Consider the following 20,775-nt stretch of genomic DNA (forward strand, 5'->3'; position numbering starts at 1 on the left):
TTCATGTGAGCAGTGAAGCGCGTACGAGAGGGAAGCGGGGGGAACTCATGCCTTCCTCGGCCTTTTTTGTGCCTTCTCCCACCGCTGGCGGTTGGGGGGGGGGGGGGGGCGGTACTCAACCGTGGCTTAACGCCGCTCGTTCTCTCTCCACACACCTTCTGATACTACCCTCTTTTTTCGTTGTTGTTGCTCTTGTTGATGACCATGTTGAGGCCCCGCTGTTCAACGCAGCCGTGCACACAACCCTCGCGCATCCACACGAGCACGAACTGAGAAAAACACAAAAAAAAGAAGAGGAGAAAAATAAAGCGTACACGCATTACCGATCTGCGCTTATCGTCTGCAGCGTGTTTTGTTGACTGGCACGCCATTGCCGTCCTTCGTTTGTTGTTGCTGCCTTGATTGCCGAAGCAGCCTGGCAACGCGGCTCGCTGCTCCTCTGCTCGGTTCTTTCCTCCCTTACGTCCTAGGACCCCGCTAGACAGCACAAATCTATCACACATAGAAATACTAGAACTAGAAGAACTCAAATAATAACAATAATTAAAATAAAATAATGGGGCATTCAAACGCAGCACCCTTGACGCTGGGCGACGTAGCCCACTTCCCGCACGACCTCCAGCCCGACCAGTCCACCTACGGCGGCCGCTTCTTCCACTTTCTCGCCATGACGGACCCCCGCACCCTCCTCACTACCCCGACCCGTCTCGCGCTGAGTGAGCAGCTGCTGGAGAAGGTCGGCAAGCGCGATGACGGCTGGCAAGACGTGAGGGTGACGGACTACCTCGACGCACGGCAGCGGGTGCAGTGCATCGTGCACCCTGAGTCGAAGCAGCCGATTTTGCTGCCCTTTCGCTTTTCCGCCTTTGTGCCGATGAACTTTATCAACCTGTGCGGGATGCTGGCCCCCTCGCAGCAGACCCCGCTGCGTGGCATGTTCTGGCAGTTCTCGAACCAAACCTACAACGTGGGCTTTAACTACTGCAATGGCAGCGGCAAGAACGGCCTACCGATGCGGGAGCTGTGCCTGGGCTACTGCGTCGCCACCTGCACGGCCTGTGGCATCTCGTATGCAATGAGCAAGATGGCGGCCTCCTCGGCTGCCGTGGGAGGGTTCTGGAAGCTGATGATTCCGTATACGGCGGTGGCGTGTGCGAACATCGCCAACCTGGGTGTAATTCGCTTTCGCGACGTGCTGCAGGGCATCGCGGTGCAGGACCCGGAGACGGGAACCGACCTAAACGACGGCACGCCGTCCGCGGTGGCAGGTCGACTGGCGGTGGCGCAGGTGGGTCTGAGTCGTGTGATGATTCCAGTGCCGCTGATGCTCCTTCCGCCAGTCTTTATGAACTTCCTCTTTCATCCGGTGAAGGGGATTCCTTTCTTTGTGAAGCGGCACACGCAGTTGTACCTGCCGATGAACGTTTTGACGCTGGTGAGCGTGTTGTGTGTGGCGCTGCCGATGAGCATCGCGGTGTTTCCGCAGACGACGGTGGTGCCGGTGACGTGGCTGGAGAAGTCGTTTCAGGGGCGGAAGAACGACCTGGGACACGCCGTAACGCACGCGCAATTCAATAAGGGGCTGTAATTCAATAACAGTTTAATAATTAAAAAGGTGGAAAATGCATAAAGCAGTTGTGTTGCGTCGCAACTGCGGCTTTTTGCTTGTTTTGATTTTTCTGCTGCTGCCCACACCGCGCAGGCGATCGCTGAAGGTTAATGAAAGTCTGTTCAGTAGGTGTTTATACCCCTCCCACCACCACCACCACTTCATTAATAGTGTTGTGTGTCACGAACGGAAACATATGTTGAACGGGAGACGAACCGAGTCTTTGCTGCTGCCGCTACTACTACTACTACCACCGACACCTCCACTATGCCTCTCATCGTGTGGGGAAGAGGAGGCGAGGCACACTCGCTGTGCATTACGGACAGTAAAGCCCCACCGACAGTCGATCAACGGATGTATCTTATGTTTATCTTATCGGGAGGGAGAAAGGAAAGAGTTTCCATCACCAGTACCACGGGAAAACGCTGACATCACCTGGGGGGGACACCTTCGCCATCTACTTGTAGTTCCCTCTCACACACGCACACACCTCCCCCCTCTTCCCTTTGTATTACTTGCGTCGTAAGCACATACCTTTTTTTAATTTTTTTTTTGTTTTACGACTGTGAGGACGGGGCGGCCGACGAGCAGCCACACTGCGAGCAAAAGGAGACGCAGTGACATATTTCATAAGAAGTACCGAATAGACACATAGAAAAAAAATACACTTCCATAGAACAGAAAGCGGAGGGGACCTGCAGTACCACGTGTCTGTGTGTGTGTGTGTGTGTGCCGAAGACGGCTGAACGTTGCACGTAGATCACCAACAGTAACTGGTGTGGGCGTCCTTCGAGGTCTTTTTGTATTCATTATTATTATTTTCTCTCTTCCCGCTCCTGCTTTTGATGGTCGGCGTTGTTGAAGGAAGCGCCTCACACACTTTTTACTTTCATAGAAGAGCACAACTCTCTATTGACGCAGCCGCGTAAGTTTGCTGCGGTCCGCTTCGCTTGTCATTTTATTCTTCCTTGCTTTCTTTCTTTCACTCCATTGTGCTGTCATGTCCGTGTTGGAGTCGTCGTCCTATCTGGCCTACCTGCGGGATGTCGCACGGAGTACCACCAACGCCTCCATTGTGGCCTCCGTGTCCGCCGCTGCCCGCCCACCGCGTCACCACCACCATCACCACCATCGTAGTCCGCATCACCGTCATCGTGAGGGAAAGCCGACATCAGCGCACGTGAACGGCACAAGCGACGTGCCCGACGACACTGACACCTACGCCTACGAATACGACTACGTGCGGGAGCCGCCTTTAGGTGTTCTGCGGGGTCGCAGCAGTCGCAGCAGCAGCAGCTTTCCCAACGACAGTAAGCCAGGGCGTGCACGCGAAAGCGCTGTTCGGTTGCACGACACGGCGAAACACACCCACACCACCACCACAGCAGCAGCAGCGTCAACTGCGAATACCAAGGAGAAGGGAAAAGAGCCTCTGCAGACGTCCTTTCAACAGATGTACGCGGCGTTGCAGGAGATCGGGCGGCAAGAAATGGATGCCGCTGCTACCTCGAGGCAGACTATACACGGTTGTTATCGCAGCTCGCCATCGTCGACGATGGCGACAGGCAAGCACGGCAAACACCAGCACGATCGCCGAGTGCAGTTCACGGCCCACGCCTCTTCTCACGGTGCGGCGCCTTCGTCCTGTGGGTGCTTTCAGCATTCGTGGGATGCTTCTCCTTTTGCGATCCGGGTTCCACCGCCGCCTCCAGATGACAACGGCGATGGCGAAAGGGAAGTCCAAAGGGGAGCCCGAACGTTGAAATCCACGCAATCGGCCGGCATTGCGTGCAGCACAGCTGTGATGTCAGGGGCGAAAGTGTTAGCGAGCACGGACACCTCCGCCCTCACCTCCAGTCCGACGAAGCTAACGTCGTCGTCGTCGTCATCTGACACCTCCTCCTGCTTGATGGCAGGCGCAAGTACACGTTTGTCTCCTTACCAGCAACGGCATCTGCGCTCTTCCTCCTTCTCCTCCTCCTCTCGGCACGCCGTTCGATTCACCTGCCCGTATTGCTGCCGTCGCTGCGACTCGTGTCGGTGTGCTGGGCGTCCCTGTCAGCTTGAGAGCCGCCGCGCATCACCAAAGCACGCGGCAGACAGACTCATTCCACTCGCGGCAACACCGTCTCCGCGGTCTCGTCAGCGTTGTCGTGCTGGGCCGGAAGGTGCGCACCTGCAGACGCCACCGCCGCGATCACGGCAAACGGCTACTTCTCCTTTTGCCGCAAGGACGGACGCAGTGCGGCTGCAGTGGCCGAATCAGCCGGAGGTGCACGAGTCCCACATTGTGCCTGCCTCCTCCGCTCGAGCGGCCTCTCCAATTCGCCAGCATCGACACCGTGTTCCGCACGGCCGCAACACAAGAGAAGCGGAAATGGTAGAGAAGGAGAATGAGGAAGGGAAAGCCAGCGCGCGGAAGAAGGAAGAGGCGGTGCTACGTGAGGTAGCGCAGCGGCTGTGCACGTGTTACTGGGCTGACTTCCCAGATGTGACGATGGCCATCAACCCCGCCTCGCACGCTACCGCGTGCGCGTATCAGGCCCAGCACGCCCTATACGATGAGCTGATGGAGCGCGTAAACGATAGCGATGGTGCGGAAGAGGATGCCGCGCCGTCGAGCACGACTCACGCATCGGCGTTACGCAGCCCACACTCGAGCCAGGAGGTCGGTGCAGCCCAACGAGCGCGCGGTGCCGCTGCCCCCTCCGCTGACGACGCCGTCAGCAGCGCCGTCGCCCACCGACAAGAGCACGCGTCATTGCATCATCATCCGCAGCACCAGCAGCAGCAGCGGAGGCGTTGGCTGGCAGAAGAGGCAGCGGCTGCGAAGGAAAACATGCAGGGCCGCGCTGCTGTGATAGGCACCAGCCAGCGGCGCACCTACATGGAGGAAATCATGGCCGCTGCTCGTGATGCGCCGTCCCCTGCAAAGGCAGCAGCTGCAGCTACAGCAACGACGACAGCTCGCACGAAAGACAAGTCACCATCGCCGCCACAGCAGCAGCAGCAGCAGACATCACCAAAAGACGGCCCGTCGCCTTCGCCGACCAGCATTGTGGATGTTACGGTGACACCCACCACAACATCAGAGGCGGCAGCACCGCCGCCGCCCCCGCCTCTCCTACCAGAACCCTCAGCGCCCCCTACATCCAATTCGCCGAGTGAAGCACCGGAGGAGGAAGAGAAGGCAGTCGCTGCACCGGCCGAGACCCACAGGGAGCCGCCACTGGCCGCTGATGATGGGGTGGAAGCCGGGCATCGTGACGACGACAAGGCAGAAAGGGCTGACACGACGGACCAACCGACGCCGACACCCACCGCCGACGAGGTCGCTGCGAACAAGGAGGAAGCCGCAACGAACGAAGACGAGGGAGTGGAGGACGCACTCCGCGCCCTCTCGCGTCCGCGCCAGCGGCCGGCCGTTGGCGTGCCCGGCCCTGGCGCCTATCACGTCGACGTCGCCTACGCGTGGAGCTCCGCGGCGCACGGTGTGCGCGGGGCTGCGATTCCGAAGGCAGCCCGGATGCCACTAATGAAGTCCATCACCCCCGGCCCTGGTGCGTATAACCTCTACGACGCCCACCGCGCCAAAGACGTCACGGAGGATGTGCACCCGGACAAGGAGAAGACGAAGACGGAAGAAGCCGGGGAAAGGGAAGGCAGCGCAGGAGACGCCGCTGCACAGGCAAAGCAGCCGGCGGTGAGGGGAAGCAGCGTGGTCTTTCGCAGCACGAGTGCCCGGCAGTTCCAGCTGCAGTTCGGCTCACCGTATCAGCGGGACGCAACGTGGGCACAGCGCGCGGCTGCCCTGCCAGGCCCCGGGTCGTACAACATCGTAGACGGTGACCGCATCGATCAAAGCCGCCCCCTCGGCAGCGCGAAGCTCGGCTTCCAATTCGCCAAGTCGCTCGACGGCGCGCACTTCACTGGTTTTTCGCTAGCCGGAGAAGCGACAGGAACGACAACGGAAGCGGCGGCGGCGGCGGCGGTGTCGTCCACGAAGACAGAAGGCGCGGTTGGCGTCCCGTTTGTAGATAAGCCGCGAGGAAGGGCTACCGCGGCTTTCGTTGTACCGTGGAGGGACTGGGCTGGTGGGGCCTACATCGGCACCTCCACCGCCGACTTCTGGGCGCACCCTTCACTCGCGGGTGGTGGTCGCCGTGTCCTGCCCCGACGTGAAGGGGTGGAGGTGGTGAAGGAGGAAGCGGCAGGGGACGTCTTTTCGATGGACGGCGAGGCGGCCGCGGCGGACGCCGCGCGGAGGAGAGAGGGTGGTGTGTGGCACGGCGTCGGCAGTGGTGTCGCGTTACGACTCACGAGCTTGCGCTTCCCTGGGCGGAATCCTTCACCGCCACCTCCGTCTTTCCCTCCCGCTGCCACCACCCTCTCAAGCACCGGAGGAGCAGCGGACAACAATGCCGGCGGCGCAGGCGACGCGGAACCCGGCCCCGGGAGCTACGAGACGGCGGCGGCGCTGCGCTTCACACAAAGACGTGCGCCGGCGGTGTCCATGACCTTCAAGCACGACCGCGGACCGCGCGGACCTCTGCAGTCGACCACCGCCGCTGCTGCTGCTGCGAGTGGTGTCGACGGCAGTGGCAGTAATAATGAAGGAAGGAGTGCTGCGCTGCCCGGCCCTGGTACCTACGACGTCGTGGTGAGTGATGCGTGGGGTCCGCGGCGCAGCCCGCAGTGGTCGTTTGGAACTGCCACTCGCATGCCTTACCAATGTGCGTCTTCACCAGCAGCACTAGCAGGAGCGGCTGCCGCGATCACAGCTCCTTTTAAAGGTGCTTTCGCTGATGCCCCGGCCGAAGAGATGCCTGGCCCGGGTGCGTACAACACCGAGGCGGCCTATCGCGCCGTGCAGCCGTCTGCCGCAACGGCGGTGATCGGTTTTGCACCGCGCTTTCCACACGACTCATCGAGCAGGGACGTCGAAGGCGGTGCTGGGGAGTACGACAGCGAGAACCCTGTCCCCGGTCCTGGAGCGTACGACGTACACGCCGCTTATGAGAGGCTGCACGGTGGAGGGAAAGGCGGGGCGCTGCCACGGGCAACCACACGGACACGTTACGACGAAGCAGCAGCAGCAGCAGCCGTTCACGATGAAAATGGTGACGAGAGACCCGGGCCAGGGACCTACACGCTTCCACCGCTGCCTGCCACGGGTCCTACGGCGATGCTCGGCACAACCGCCCCCCGCTTTCCGTGGGAGCGCACGGGGCTGGCGAAGGAAAGCGATGCGTTAGCGGACGATGCGCCTTTGGGATTTCTGACAGGCCTCACGCCCGGGCCCGGCGCCTACGACGTGGACGCGGCGGCGCAGCTCGCTCGTCGCCCCGGCACCGTCATTGGACGGGCCCCGCGGTCTTCTCTCCTCGTCGCCAGTGAGGTGGGTCCTGGTAGCTACAACCTCCCCGCCCTCCCAGCCGGACGCGCCGCGCTGATGATGCTGTCGCGCGATGGCGGCAACGCGCACGCACCGTATGGGCCGCACGATACGGAAGAGCCGGGCCCGGGGCTGTACGATCCTGTTGACGTTCGGGCACCGGCGCCTCGTACCGTCTCCCTCGCCCGCACGAGTGCGCGTTTTGCTGACGTGGCGACGGCAGCGGAGGCGGTGAGCGAAGATGTCCCGGGCCCGGGTGCGTACGACGTGGAGGTGCACACCGGAGCCCAGGCTGCGCGTACTGGCGGCGGGGGTGGTAATGCTGCTGCGTTTGGCACGGCAGCGCGCTTTCTACACAACAGTGGCGGTAGCATGGTCGGGCCCGGCAGCTACGACCCTTATCTGGCGGACGCATTCGTCCCCGCCTACAGCTTTCCTCGTGGACCTCGCTTCAGCGAGGGGGGAGACGGCAGCGATGCGGATGATGACGGCGGTGGAGGAGCTGGTGGCCACGTAGGCCCCGGCACCTACCAAATCGTTGATCTCAGCCCTCTCGGGCGCAGCGCCATCATGGGCACCGCCGCGGCTCGACCGCCTCTCTCGTATGGCGAACCGGCCGGGTACGTCAACGGGGCCGCTGTGTACAGCAACAGCAACGGTGGCGGGGCATGGGTACCTGGTCCAGGAGCCTACAGTCCCCAATACGCGCAGGTGGAGAAGAGCGCGCCGCAGGTGGTGCTGGCGCGCGCGGTGCACAACGACGGCTCCACCGTCGGTCGCGGCGTGATGTACGGCGACACCGGCTCCGGGTTGGGACCGGGTCAGTACGATCCACAGTACCCGTCTGACGTCCACCCGTACACGTTTGGCTCCGCGCCGCGGGCAATGAACAGTGGTAACGGCACTGGTGCGGATGGGGGAGGTAGCGGAGAGGCACCCGGTCCCGGTGCGTACGAGGTCCGCGTGACGCGTGACGGGCAGCTGCTGGACGGAGGGGGTGCGGGCGCGGCGGGGTACCACTTCGGCACCGCCCCACGGCACGCTGGAGCTGCCGGTCCTGACGGTGCGTCCTTGCCCCGCTCAGGAGCAGATGGTGATGATGTGCCCGGGCCAGGTGCCTACATGCCGGAGGCGTACACCGCCATGGGCACAGGATACAGCGGAGGAGCAGCAGCAGCGAAGATGGGCACGGCACCACGCATCTTCCTGACAGAGGAACAAGTCGGTCGTATGGACGTCCCAGGCCCCGGTGCGTACATGCCAGAGGCGTACACGGACATGGGAAGCCGGCATTTGCTGGGCGGTGGGGCAGCGGTAGCGGCGGCTCCCCGCATCGGCACGGCGCCGCGTACCCTCGCCGGAGATGCGGACGCAAACGTGACCGCCACCGGGCCTGGCCCAGGCGCCTACGAACCGAACGTGTACGCTGCCCTTCCCGCCGCACCGTCCATCACGGTTCCACGCGCAGCAAACCGTGTTGGTGCGGTCACGACCGACACGCCGGGACCAGGGGCGTACGCTCCGGACAACAATTACCGCTACAACAACAGCAGCAGCAATGGCAGCCCGGTGAACGACGCGGGCGAGCGGGCGGTGCACTTTGGCGGTGCGGCGCGCTTCCCACAACCAGCCGCGGCGTCGAGCAGCGTTGACGGCGATGGGTGGGCTACGCCTGCGCCGAATGCGTACTCGCCGGTGGATGCGTCGGTGCGAGCAGCCGCACCCGCCCATCGCTTCGGCACCGCCGCCGCGCACGACGATGGGCGCGTGTATGGCAGCGGGGCATCGAGGGCCGGCGAAGGAGCCGTGTTCCCGTCCACCTCCTCCTTCGCTTTTGCAGCAGCGATGAGAGACGCCGGTCCCGGCCCTGGTGCTTACGACGCGAACCGTGCCGATCGGTGGGTACAGAACGGCGGCGGTGGGGCGGCCGCTGCTACTGCGTACCGCTTCGGCACTGCTGCGCGCTTTGCGTCAGCGGGCGGCGCAGACGCAGTGGATGGCGCCGGTATCGGTCCAGGCGCGTACGACGTCGCTGGCGGTCTTGCACGCAGCTCGCAGATGCCGACGTCGGCGTCGTACAGCTTCCCACGGGCGTCGACGCACGGGGCGGCTGCAGATGAAAAAGGCGATGGAGGGGCGACTTCAGCAGCAGGAGCTGCGGTGGATCGTGGCAGCCCCGGCCCCGGTGCGTATCAGCTGCCGCCATCATTCCCGGAGGGCCCGCAGTGGGGCTTCGGTACCGCTCCGAAGCACGTCACGGAAGACGGTGCGGCGTATCATGAGGGTACGGCGGAAGCGGCGGGAGTGGGCCCCGGCTCCTATGCGCTGCCACCGCCTCCGCCTCTTCATAGCGGCGTCACGGTGCCGCGTGCGCTGACCGAGCACGGCGGCAACGATCGTACCTTTCCAGGCCCTGGTGCCTACGACGTGGCGGAGGCGTATGAGAAGTCGATCGCCGCGGGTGGTACGGCGGCAGGCGGTGTGCGGATCGGCACCGCACCGCGCTATCCAGCTGACAGCAGCGCGGATGGGTCGGGCGCTCGCACCGGACCTGGTCCGGGGTCGTACGCACCGAACATCGACGCGGCATCATCACCGTCTGCTGCAGCAGCAACAGCGGCGGCTCGCACAGGGCCGACGTTTCCGCACGCCGCCCGCATGCCGGCGGACGCGGATCGCAAAAACGGACTGGATAGCGGCACCGCAGCGGCGGTGGGACCGGGTTCCTACGACCTCCCAGGCGGCTTCACGACAGCCGCCGCATCATCAGCCGCACGGTTCGGCACAGCCCCCCGCATGCCTTTTGCTTCCGCGGAAGGAGCAGGGGCGGGGCATCAGACGGGAGAAGGCGTCGGGCCGGGCAGCTACGTGATTGACCGCGCTGACACGCAGGTGCTGCCGCGCGCTCCGGCCCATCGCATCATCGCTGCGCGAGACAACGGCCGGGACATCATCGCGTCCGCCGCCGCAGCAGGGGCGTTGCCAGGCCCTGGAAGCTACGACGTGCCCGTCGAGGTGCAACAGCACGCACGTGCGGCGCTGCTGCTTGGACGATCCACCAACAACGCCGACGCGGCGGCGGCGGCGATGTGGCATCAGACCCCCGGCGTGGGCTACTACGATCTAACACACTTGGACGGCAGCATCGCCACCGCAACGGCGGCGGCCCATCGCTTTGGCACCGCGCCCACGCACCGGCTGCCTCCCACCTCCAAGAGTGTCTACGACGACAACGACGGTGTTCGAGAGTACGGTGGTGCAGCAACGCCCGGCCCTGGTGCGTACGACAGCGCAGCTGCGTTTCACGCGACGCAGACACGCGGCTCGGCCGGTGGCTTCACCATGCCAGGCCGGCCGGTGAATCGGGAGTGGGAGAGGCGGGGCGAAGCGCCTGGGCCAGGCGCCTACGATATCACCACTAACACGGAGCGCGGCGCGTCGCCGTCGCACGGCTTCGGCACGGCTCCTCGTATGCCCGCGGTGGGCAGCAGCGCACGCGAAGGAGGGCACTCCGTCGGCCCGGGTGCGTATGACACGGAAAGCTTTCAGCAGAGTGCGAGCCCGAGCTTCACGATCCCGCGCGGGCCGCGTCCTGCACTGCGCGCCGGCGACGTGGACGCGTCTCCGATGGTGGGGCCCGGCAGCTACACGCCGGCTGACGGGTTCACGAAAGGCAAAGGTGCTGCCGCAGCGGTGCCGACCATAGGACAGGCGCCGCGTGTGTGGAGTACAGGGAACGTGGACACACCGGGTCCTGGCAGCTACGACCTTCCGCACGTGACCAACTCCTCCGGCCCAGCAGCAGCAGCGGCGACCTTTGGCACCTCACAGAGGCCTGACCCGACAGCAGGGCGGTGCGACACGCCGGGCCCCGGCGCCTACTTTGACGCGAGCGGGCTCACGTCAGGGCCGTCTGGACCGTCCTTCAGCTCCGCCGGGCGGGATGACCGGGCATTCAATGACAACCCCGGACCCGGCGCCTACGACGGCGCGTACTCCGCTTTTGGTGCTGCGCAGCCCCGCGGGAAAGGCCCTTTAGCGGCAACCTTCACTTTCGCAGAACGTGCGAGCCCGGTCTTGAATGACGGTCCCGGTCCAGGAGCGTACGATGCGACTCCCTCTGCACCTCGGGGCCCTGCCGCGGGCTTCGGACTTAGCGCACGGCCGAGCCCGATCCTCCACGACAACCCTGGCCCTGGAACGTACCACATCCTGTCCTCCGCGCCGGTCGGCCCTGCTCCGAGCTTCGGCCTCGGTGAGCGACCGAGCCCGGTCATGAACAGCAACCCGGGTCCGGGCGCGTATTACTCCATGTACGCCGCTCCTGCTGGTCCGGCGGCGAGCTTTGGTTACGGCGAACGGCCCAGCGTTGTGCCGAACACGAACCCCGGGCCCGGCGCCTATCACCGCGAGGCGTACGTCGCGCAGCTGACGGGCGCGGTGCCGGCGGGTGTTGGCTTCGGCCGCGCGGAGCGACCGAGCCCCGTGCCAAACAGCCGCTGCAACACCCCCGGACCGGGAACGTACTACCGGGAGAGGTGGACGATGACGGAGACGAACCCGCCCACCTTTGGCCTGGCGGCGCGGCCGTCGGCGGTGCTGAACACGAACCCCGGCCCCGGCGCCTACGACAACGACGACTACCGGACCGCACGCGTGGACCCGCCACGAGGGGTTCACTTCGGGACATCGGAGCGGCCGAACGCGGTCCTTAACACCAACCCAGGTCCTGGGACGTACTTCCGAGAGGGTCTGGGGTGGTCCCCGGGCGCGGGGGGGTCCGGCAGGGGCGGCTTTGGAAGGGCGGAACGGGCGAGCCCGGTCCGCGGCGATACGCCAGGACCCGGCGCGTACTTCCGTGAAGAGACGGAGCCGTCCGCCGCCACGCCGACGCGTGCGGTGTCCTTCGACACGATCGAGCGGTCAGCACTGCGCTTGCAGGAGAAGAATCTTCATCGAGCAACAACGCACCGCCGCGCAACCGACGGGGCGGCCGGCGATGCCGACGCGGGGCAGGCGCGGCGTGACAGCGCGCTACGAAAGCGCCGGAAGCGACCGACTGCGGCGGACACGCTGCTGAAGCTGGCGAGTGTGGGGTATCCGCTTGAGCACAAGCCCTAGCTCGTCCGATTTATAGAGGGAGAGAGAAACGCACGTTGTTTACGATCATTCTTTCTTTCTCTTTCTTTAAAGCACGTTTTTGAAAGAGGCTTTTTTTTGTTTCGTGTTTTACCTGAATTCAGTTTCCCCTGTGCCCGCACCCAACGCGTTGACCTGAACGTGCACGATGACAACTGCAAAGCGCCTCGATGGAGGGTACTCCCTAAGCCGTTTTCACACACTCCTTGAACACTCCATCCATTTCTTTTTTTCTTTCTTTCTTTTTTTAAGGAAAGAACGGAACCCCACTCACCCCCGGCAGAAGTCTCCTCCCCCTCCGTTTTTTTCCCAACGCATTTCGGCCCTCGCTCCCACGCACTCATGCTCCGCCACCTCTCTCGTCTCTTTATCTTTCTCCGCTTTCGAAATCGCAAAATGAGCTTAACACACACACACACACGCACACCTCCTCTCCTCTCAACGTCAACGAGAAGAACGGCTTCAAAGGAAAGGAGGTAAATACATATACCTGTTATAGGTACATATTCGATATCTTCTCCCCCTCCTTCTTCCCGATCAGCGAGCATTTGCTTCTATCTACGGCGGCGAAGAATGCCGCCGTGTTTTCCAGCGAGGAGCAACTCCGAGGTATCTATGCATCGTCTGAGCGCACTGTAGCATCTCTGGCTAAGTGTGTTTCATTGTTTTTAATTTGATATTGTCTGCTTGTTTGTTTGTTTGTTTTTGCATTGTGCGTGAAAGCACGTGGAACTGATCACGTGAAACGCCTTCGTGGTGTCTTATACATATTTCACTCACACACACACACACACTTCCTCTCTCTTTGTGTGTCAACGTTGACCGTGTTTACATAGAACTCTTGTTCTTGAGTGGTGTATCTGCCGTTGTTGTCATCGCTGTCGATACTCCGTTTTAGACCGCGCGGGGGAGAGGGGGTGGGGAGGAGGACTGCCGAGCGTCTGACATCTCCCAACATTTCCTCGCGCCTGCCGCACCTTTCTTTACTATTGTTATTGTTGTTGTTCGCTTCCTTGTCGACGATCACGGTTAGAGCGTTATATATACACGAAGAGGAGAGAGAGAGAGAGAAGACGATCTGCGCTCTTCAGCGAATCCCTTCTTCCCTTCACCGCTGCATTTGCGTTTCTTTATTATTACTTTTGGTGTGTGTTTTTTAATTTCTTATTATTTTACATTTAGAATGAGCCAGCCATCATTACCCGCGCGATCCGCCTCTCTCGGAGCAGCGAGCAGCACCAGCAGAGGCGGTGGCGGTCCTTACCCCCTTCCGCAGTTTCGCGGCGGCGGCGGCGGCGGTGGTGGTGATTCGGTTGGCTTTCCCCCTCCCGGCGCACGCGGCGCGGGGCCGTCGCCACAACGTCGTGGCGGTGGGGGAGGTGCGTTTATCCCGCCGGCTCTCCCACCCGGCGCTCACTTCGTGAAGGGGCCGCCGCCTCCTCCATCACCGTCGCCTTCTCTTTCGTCTGCCGCTGTCGCTGGCATGGGTGGTGGTGCCGGTCGCGGTGCCGCACTCTCCATGGGAGCGAATAGCTACCACAACGTGAGCAACGGCGCTCGTGGCGCGAGCCCGCCGATGGTAAGCCGTGGCGGCCCGCCCATGCCGGTCGGGGCACGCGGAGGTGGTGGTGCCCCACCTGCTGCTGCGATGCGGGGAAAGATGCCGGTGCCTTCCCCCTCGCCACCGCCGGGGATGAAGATGCAAGTGAAGATGCCGCCGGGGCAGATGGGGAAATCCACAGTAATGATGCGGGGTGGCAAGATGATGATGATGCCACCGCCGCCGGATGTGCATCGAACAGCGAGTCCGACAACAGGCGCGCGCTCGCTCTCTCCCGTTGGCACCGACGGCGGGCTTTCATCTGGGATGCCGGGCACGCCAAGTCCCGGTTCTCGACGCGCCTCCTCTGCCGCTGCCGGTCCGTATCCGTATCCGTACCCGCCACAGTTCGCGGTGGTGAATGGCAAGAAGATGATGGTGCCGCCGGGTACGAAGCTACCAGGACCCACACCGCCAGGGATGCAAATGGCTGGCAAGAAGATGATGATGATGATGTCAGGAGGACCACCTGGGCAACAGCAACAGCAACAAGTGAATAGAAGCCATCTCCCGACGTCTCCTCCTCTTGGTCCCGGCGCTAAGCAACCCCCGCAGCTGCGCATACCGAACGGCGCTGCGCTCATCCCACCTAGTACGAATACCCCTCCGTCTCGCGGCGGTGGACTCTCTCCGGTGCGTCGTGGATCGATGCCCGGCGCTGGCCCACCCGTTTCTGGTTCTCCTCCCTCTCCAACACCACAGCAGCAGCAGCAAGGTTCGCTGCCGCTGTCTCGCCTCTCGCCCCCTCACCCCGGACAACCCCCACCGCCGCCGCTGCACGCATCCCAGCAGCAGCAGCAGCAGCAGCAGCAGCAGGCCAACAAGAAGCATAAGTCGGGTTTTAAGAGTGGCCTGTCCGGTGCGCTGAGCTTCTTTAAACTCGGCAGCAGCTCCGAAGATGAGGAGTACGAGAAGAACAAAGCACATGGGCAGCACGAAACGGCGAACAAGCAGCCGCAGCAGCAAGGGCAGCAGCCGTCACACTCGCCGCACCCGAGCGGGTCTTCGGCACCGTCCTCACCCGGACAGCGGCAGCCGACGCCGCCCCACAATGAAATGATGACGGCGCAGGGGAAAAGAATCATGATGCCGCCTGGCACGAAGCTGCCGCCAGGCATGCAGGCGCCGCCACTCTTGCCGGGTCCTGCCGCACCAACGGAGCAGCGCGGGAAGTCGCCGGCGGGAGCGCTCCACAGCGGACCGCCATCGCCACCGGGAGCAGTGAAGATGGTGAAGATGCCCGTCGGCGCTCACCCGCCGCCACCACCACAACATCCACAACCGCAGCCACAACGCTCGGCGAGTGTCGGCAGCTACACCGCAGAAACGCCTCCCCGGTCCCCTTCATCTTCCGTGCCACGTGCGCAGTCACCCATCGCGCAGATGCCGCAGAAAGCTGTCATGAAGGCGCCACCGGGAGCCGTCCTCATGAAGAAGAAAATGGTGATGGCGGCGCCACCTCCCTCCGGGGGAGGCACATCTCCCCCGCAGGGCAGTACCGGACGTCAGAGTCCAGACCGGCCGCCGCCAAGTATGATGCTGAGCCGCTCAGGGAGCATCTCTGTCCCACTGAGCATGTCAGCACCTCCGTCGCAGAGGCAGCCACTTCAACCGCCACAGCAGCAGCAGCAGCACCCTCCATTCCCACCTGGCGCGCATCTCGTCAAGCACATGATGGGACCCCCACCACCCGGTGCGAAGTTGATCTCCTCTCCCCCCGCCGGTTTCCACGTACCGGACACCGTACCGCTGCTTACGTCCCCGTCTCCGCCTGCGCGTCTGCCAACTGTGCTGCCGCCCGCCTCGTCCGGTGTGCTGCGCGTCCCGAGCACGACGGTGTTGAAGGACGGGGAGCTGCCGGAGGCCGGCGTGCAAACCCCACCGCACCCACGGCGCCGACGTGGTGAGAGCAGCGACGACAGCGACGACGACGATGAAGGCGCCAAACCCATCGACACGCATCGGACAGTGAGCAGAGGGCGCGGACGCGGGAGTTCGCGCGGTAGTACGAGTAGCGGTGGTGCGGCCTACGAGGAAACCCCGCCGACGGAGGATGTTGTCCCTACGGGCTACGCAGGGCAGGGAGACTACGATCAACAGCAACAGCAGCAGGAGGAAAGGGATGTAGGTGGGGAGCACTATCGCGATCCCACAAGGGAACTTGAGGACGATACTGCGGCAGAAGGCGGCGCCGCCGCGACCCCCAAGAAGCACACGAAGAGCGCCGGTGCGGTGCCCTCTTCACGCGCAGCAGCAGCATCTTCTGCTATTCACGCGCAGGGGAAAACGCCATCGGCGCCGCTGCCCCCCGTGCGCCAAACAGCCGTCAGCGCCGCCGCCGCCACCCGCAGCGCCGCCTTAGCCGCCAAAAGAAAAGAAGACGCAACGAAGACGAAGACGGCGGCGGAGGACCACAACAAGGCGCGCAAGACGACACAAAGTCGTCGCCCGACAAAGCTAGCCGAGGTGCGTCGTGCGCCGAAAGCCGCGGCCGAGCCGGCCTCTCCGCAGGAGGAAGACACCACGCAGAAGCCGGCCAGCCTGGACCGCAGCTCCTCCAGCGTCGTGTCCACGCCCTCCCCTTCCCACTCCTCATCGGCCAGCTCGCACGCCTCGGCGCAGCATCCCGACAGCAACGTGCCGAACGCCGCGCGAGATGAAAACACCGGCGGCGAGGCGAAGAAAAAGGAGGAACGCAGCAGCGGCAGCCGCGGTGGTGGTCGGCGCCGCTCCCCCTCGCCGCGGCCGCAGGCCACCAAAGCAAAAGACGCAGAAGAAAAAAATCGCAGTGCGTCGCGGAAGGGGCGTGCTCGCCGGTCCGCTTTTGCGAGCGAGGACGACGACAGCGGGTCGGAGCGGCTGACGAGTCGGGAGTTGTACCGCCTGGTGAACGCCCTGCGTGGCGACAAGCGAAAAGACGAGGACGGCAGGAATACGAGGAGCGTCTCCGCGCGACGTCGACGGGGCCTCCGCAGGCGTGCCAACAACGACGACGATGACGCGGCGGCTGACAACAGCGACGCAGAGGCAGGAGGGGGAGAAGAGGGGGACGACTGGGGACTGCGCTCGAAGCGCAGCAGCAGCTGCAGCAGCAACAGCGGCAGCGGCAGTCCACACCGCCCACATCGTCATCGTCCGTCGCATGCCTTGTCCGCTACTCGCCAGCGACAGAAAGATCGAGAAGAATGGGCCCCCCGGCGGCGCAGCAGTCTCCCCGCCTCCACGGTGGGCATCCCATGGCGGTACACCAGTGCCGGTCGCTCCTCCGAGCCGTTTGCGACCCCGCCGCCGGTGCGACGCCCGCTGGGATACATCAACGTCGGCGGTGGACGCTACGCGCGGGTGGGGGGCAGCCCGTACGCGATTCGGCCCGCCTCGGCGACTCGTCGAGGCAACGCCGCCTCCGTCGGTTCCATTCCGCTAGATATCAGCAACACCGCGCACGATCGCCTTCACGCACGTCCGCCGGGCCGATCGCTTCTCTCCGACGGTCTAGATCCGGCAACGTCGGCGATTGTAGACGCGCACGACAACACGGTAGTGAACGAGGTTCGGGCCAGTGCCCTAGCTCGTCGCGGCAGCCCGCTGTCCCGCACACGTGGGTCGGCCGCGGCGTACTACAACCAGCAAGCGCAGCCAACCCGATCCATTCATCTCACGTCTCCGCTGCGTTTTCCGTCGCCGGTGTGCCAGGAGACGGTGCTCGATGAGAGCGTCTCGACGGCGGACTCGCAGCACCCGTACTGCGTGTCGGCCTCCGCGTTGCTGCCTTCCATGCGAGCGCTTACGCCGGTACGACGGTCTCCGCAACGAGACAATGGACACTGCGATCACCAGCTTTTTGCGTCCCCCACGTCTGCAACGGCATCAGCAGCCAGAGAACCGATTGTCGAGCGGAGTCTCGAGAAGCAACCCGCCACGGGCAATGCCGACCGCGCCAACGCGCGGACATCAGTGGCAGCCTCGCCTGCGTCCACCGCCATCGACGCGACTGCCCGCTCCCCTCTCGGGGCTCTTCGGCGCAGCGCCTTCTTTGAGCAGCTCCACAGCGGCAACGTGCACCGAAACGGTATCAACCACAACCGCCGCGCCGATGCCCCTGTCACATCATCCGCCGCGATTGTTGGCGGCAACGGCGGCGGTGACAACGCGGGGTGGGAGTGGGCACGGCGCCGTCCCGCGACACCGACCGGGAGTCGTCTGAGTAGTGTAAGTCACAACAGTGCTCCACCGTCATCATCGCAACAGCAGCAGCAGCAGCAGCCTGCGAAGACGAAGGCAGCGGGAAGTGATGTCGGCGGGTCGGCCGTGCCCAGGCTCATCCCGACCCTCAGCAACTCCGTCAGTCCGATTACGCTGGATCTACCAACATCCGCCGACGCAGATGCAGCAGCAGCGGCAGCAGCACCGGCTGCGCTGTCTCGCAATCTCCGCGCCTCCACACCTGACGTCCGTCATGCGCTGCCGCAACAGCAGCAGCAGCAGCAGCGTCCCTCACCCTCCTTCAAAGCGCGCGCCAACAGTGTAGGGGCTGCCGTGTCCGCCGCCGCTGCGGCCCCCCGCAACTGCAATAGCAATAACAATAATAATACTAACTTCACTCCCGACCGCTACCGTCCGCCATCCCGCACGAGGGAGCCGCTGCACTTAACCCGTGCCACCATTGCACGTCTCAGCACGCCGCAGCAGCGACGAGGCGCGGCCACAACTGCGGCGATGCTCCATGCTACTGCCGGCCATCGCAGCGCCAACGGGGAGGTGAAGAACAGCAACGACAGCAGCACCGTACGGACCTGCAGCAAGTGGTTAGACGAAATACTCGGCTCGACGACGGTCACCCCGACAGGAGTGGTGGTCCGCGAGGAGGGCCAAGACGCCGCTGCCGCTGTTGCTGCCGCCGCCGGCGCGCTGCCCATCGTCGACCTCCGCAGCGAGTTCAAGCCGCGTGTGGCGGAAATCGAAGGGAGTGTGCCAGGGAGAGCGGGGAAGCGCGCCGCAGCCGCTGGTGCTGCCATGCAGGACCCCGACGCGCACGACCACACCCGCGACTTCACCGGCTCCCGTCCCCGGCCGCATATCCCAACGATCTCGTTTAAGCACATGATCGGGGTGCGGCGGCAGTCGCCTACCACAGCAGCAGCCACAGAATCGGAAGCCGCTGCTGCCGCGGCGCACCCCAACGTCGTCGTCCGCGGTGTGAACGGAGTGAGGGAGGGACTGCCGTTTGAGAAGTACTCCACCCTGCGCCTTGCCGACCCAACGCGGCGGTCGCCGTGGGCGCTCGCACCGGAGCGGGAGGGCCTCGATGTGCTGCCCGGCAGGCCGGCCCTCTCCCGCCGGCGGCGCATTCCTGCGTTAAACAGCAACGGCGGGGCACGCCCGATCGACGCGGATGAAGCGGAGAGGGCCAGCAGCACCGCCGGCGGCAGTGGGAGTCCCCATCGCAACGACGGGGACGATAGTACGCAAAGGACCGCGACGGCGAAGGCCAGCGGGGCAACGGTGGTGGAGGAGGTGTACTTGGATGAGCACCGCCGACCGTATTTGGTGGTGCGGCCGGTGCCGAACGCAGAGGCGGCGGAGGCGCAGCGGCTGGCGGTGGCGCGGCTGTCGCGGCCGAAGCCGATCTATCAGCGGGCGGACTGAACATGATGAAGGCGGATAAAAAAAAAAATTGAATGGACGCGCGCTGTTGGTCGTTTTGTGGGGTGCACACTTCTTTTCTTTTCTTGTTGTTCCTGTTGCAGTCGCTTTAGAAATGGACGCACTCGGAGGGCGCCGTGCAGCTGGTGAGAAGCAGCGGCGAGCCTTTCTCCCTCCCGTCTGTGTTGTACTACTACTACTACTACTACTAGACTTTTTCTCCTTTTCATCATTCTCACCTACTCCATTGGTGTTCTCTTTTTTCCCCCCTTTTTTCCATTTCTTCGTGGGTGTTTTATTCAGCTAATTTGCTGCCGTAGACTCTCTTCGCCTTCACCTAGAACTGAGCAGACATGCATATATATATATGCACATAGATGTATGTATATTGTTTTGGATTGCTTCTTCTCTCGCCAAGCCTCCAAAAGCGAGGCCTCCCACAAAACGCTTAAATGCTGACTTGGAAGTTTTGTTTTTTCTTTGAGGTTTATGCTTTCAAGTCTCCTTTCTTTTTTCCTCTTTTTCTTGTTTTCTTGTTTTTGTTCAGCAGGCCTCTCTGGGCGATTGTGCCCTCGTCGTACCGGAGGTGAGAAGTAACCTTCACCTACTCCCCCAATTCGGTTCAACAGTGTTTCTTTATTATAGTATATATGTGTATTACTGAAAGCCGCACGACGTCGCATGTTTCGCGCGTCGTGACCGGACAGACACGAGGGCAAGCGGCGCCGCCTCTCTCGCTCCCTCGTTCGCGCCTCGTGCCTGCGGTTCCTTGCCCTTCTGTTTTTTGTTTCTCCTTCTTCTCCTTTGGATGTTCTCTGTTGCGTACGCATGTGTTCATCGTGCGGCGGCATATTATCTTTTTTCTTCCAAAGGAAAGTTGGTGAGACGGCAAAGAACTGCTGCAAATAGCTGCAGCAATAAACCAAAGCGAAACGATGGGCCACTACTATGTTGTTGTTTTTTTCCGCTGGAAGGAACAATGACAATAATGAAGCCGCTCGTTGTTACCTCTCTTCCCTCTCCCTCTCTTCGCTCTCTACCTCTCGTTATCACTTACCGTATAGAAACAGTACTTAAAAAAGAACCCCCCCAAAAAAAAAAAAAATTGTCGTATTCACCTCCGCGACTTTCCTCTCGTTGAGCACGGACGAAAGGGAATTTTTGCTTTACTTTTATAAAGTGCTCAATAAAGAGCGTAATTTCTCGGATAAAGCTTGTTGTGTGTGTGTGTGTGTGTCTGTAGTTTGTTCTCTTAAGTCGCCAGCGACGTGGGTTTTTTTTTAGTTTTCGTTGTTTGTTTGTTTCTTCTCTCCCTTAACGTGGAGGAGCAAGGATACCGTTTAAGCACGAGAGCGACGCTTTGTTTGGTGTGTTGTCCTCCGATAAACT

The 20,775-nt window shown here is 62.7% G+C and overlaps 3 protein-coding genes across 4 annotated transcripts; all 3 read left to right on the forward strand.

Annotated features, from left to right (window-relative positions):
- Nucleotides 1-210: 210 nt before the first annotated feature.
- Nucleotides 211-1,588, forward strand: ABB37_04271 (putative mitochondrial sre-2/carboxylate carrier-like protein; the record flags this gene model as incomplete). Of its 2 annotated transcripts, none has more annotated exons than XM_015801886.1 (1): nt 211-1,588. In XM_015801886.1, the coding sequence occupies exon 1, from the start codon at nt 557-559 to the stop codon at nt 1,586-1,588; it is 1,032 nt and encodes a 343-aa protein (XP_015659287.1). In that variant the 5' UTR covers nt 211-556. The 2 variants fall into 2 exon arrangements, with proteins under 2 accessions (XP_015659287.1, XP_015659288.1); XM_015801887.1 differs by having other exon boundaries at nt 230-1,588.
- Nucleotides 1,589-2,609: 1,021 nt separating this feature from the next.
- Nucleotides 2,610-12,125, forward strand: ABB37_04272 (hypothetical protein; the record flags this gene model as incomplete). Its single annotated transcript, XM_015801888.1, has 1 exon — nt 2,610-12,125. One exon carries the CDS (start codon nt 2,610-2,612, stop codon nt 12,123-12,125), a length of 9,516 nt encoding a protein of 3,171 aa, XP_015659289.1.
- Nucleotides 12,126-13,662: 1,537 nt separating this feature from the next.
- On the forward strand, nt 13,663-19,389 carry ABB37_04273 (hypothetical protein; the record flags this gene model as incomplete). The annotated part of the gene is made up of 1 exon (XM_015801889.1): nt 13,663-19,389. One exon carries the CDS (start codon nt 13,663-13,665, stop codon nt 19,387-19,389), a length of 5,727 nt encoding a protein of 1,908 aa, XP_015659290.1.
- Nucleotides 19,390-20,775: the final 1,386 nt, after the last annotated feature.

This window comes from Leptomonas pyrrhocoris (assembly GCF_001293395.1).
Source record: "Leptomonas pyrrhocoris isolate H10 chromosome Unknown, whole genome shotgun sequence".
In the NCBI taxonomy this organism is placed as follows: Eukaryota; Euglenozoa; class Kinetoplastea; order Trypanosomatida; family Trypanosomatidae; genus Leptomonas; species Leptomonas pyrrhocoris.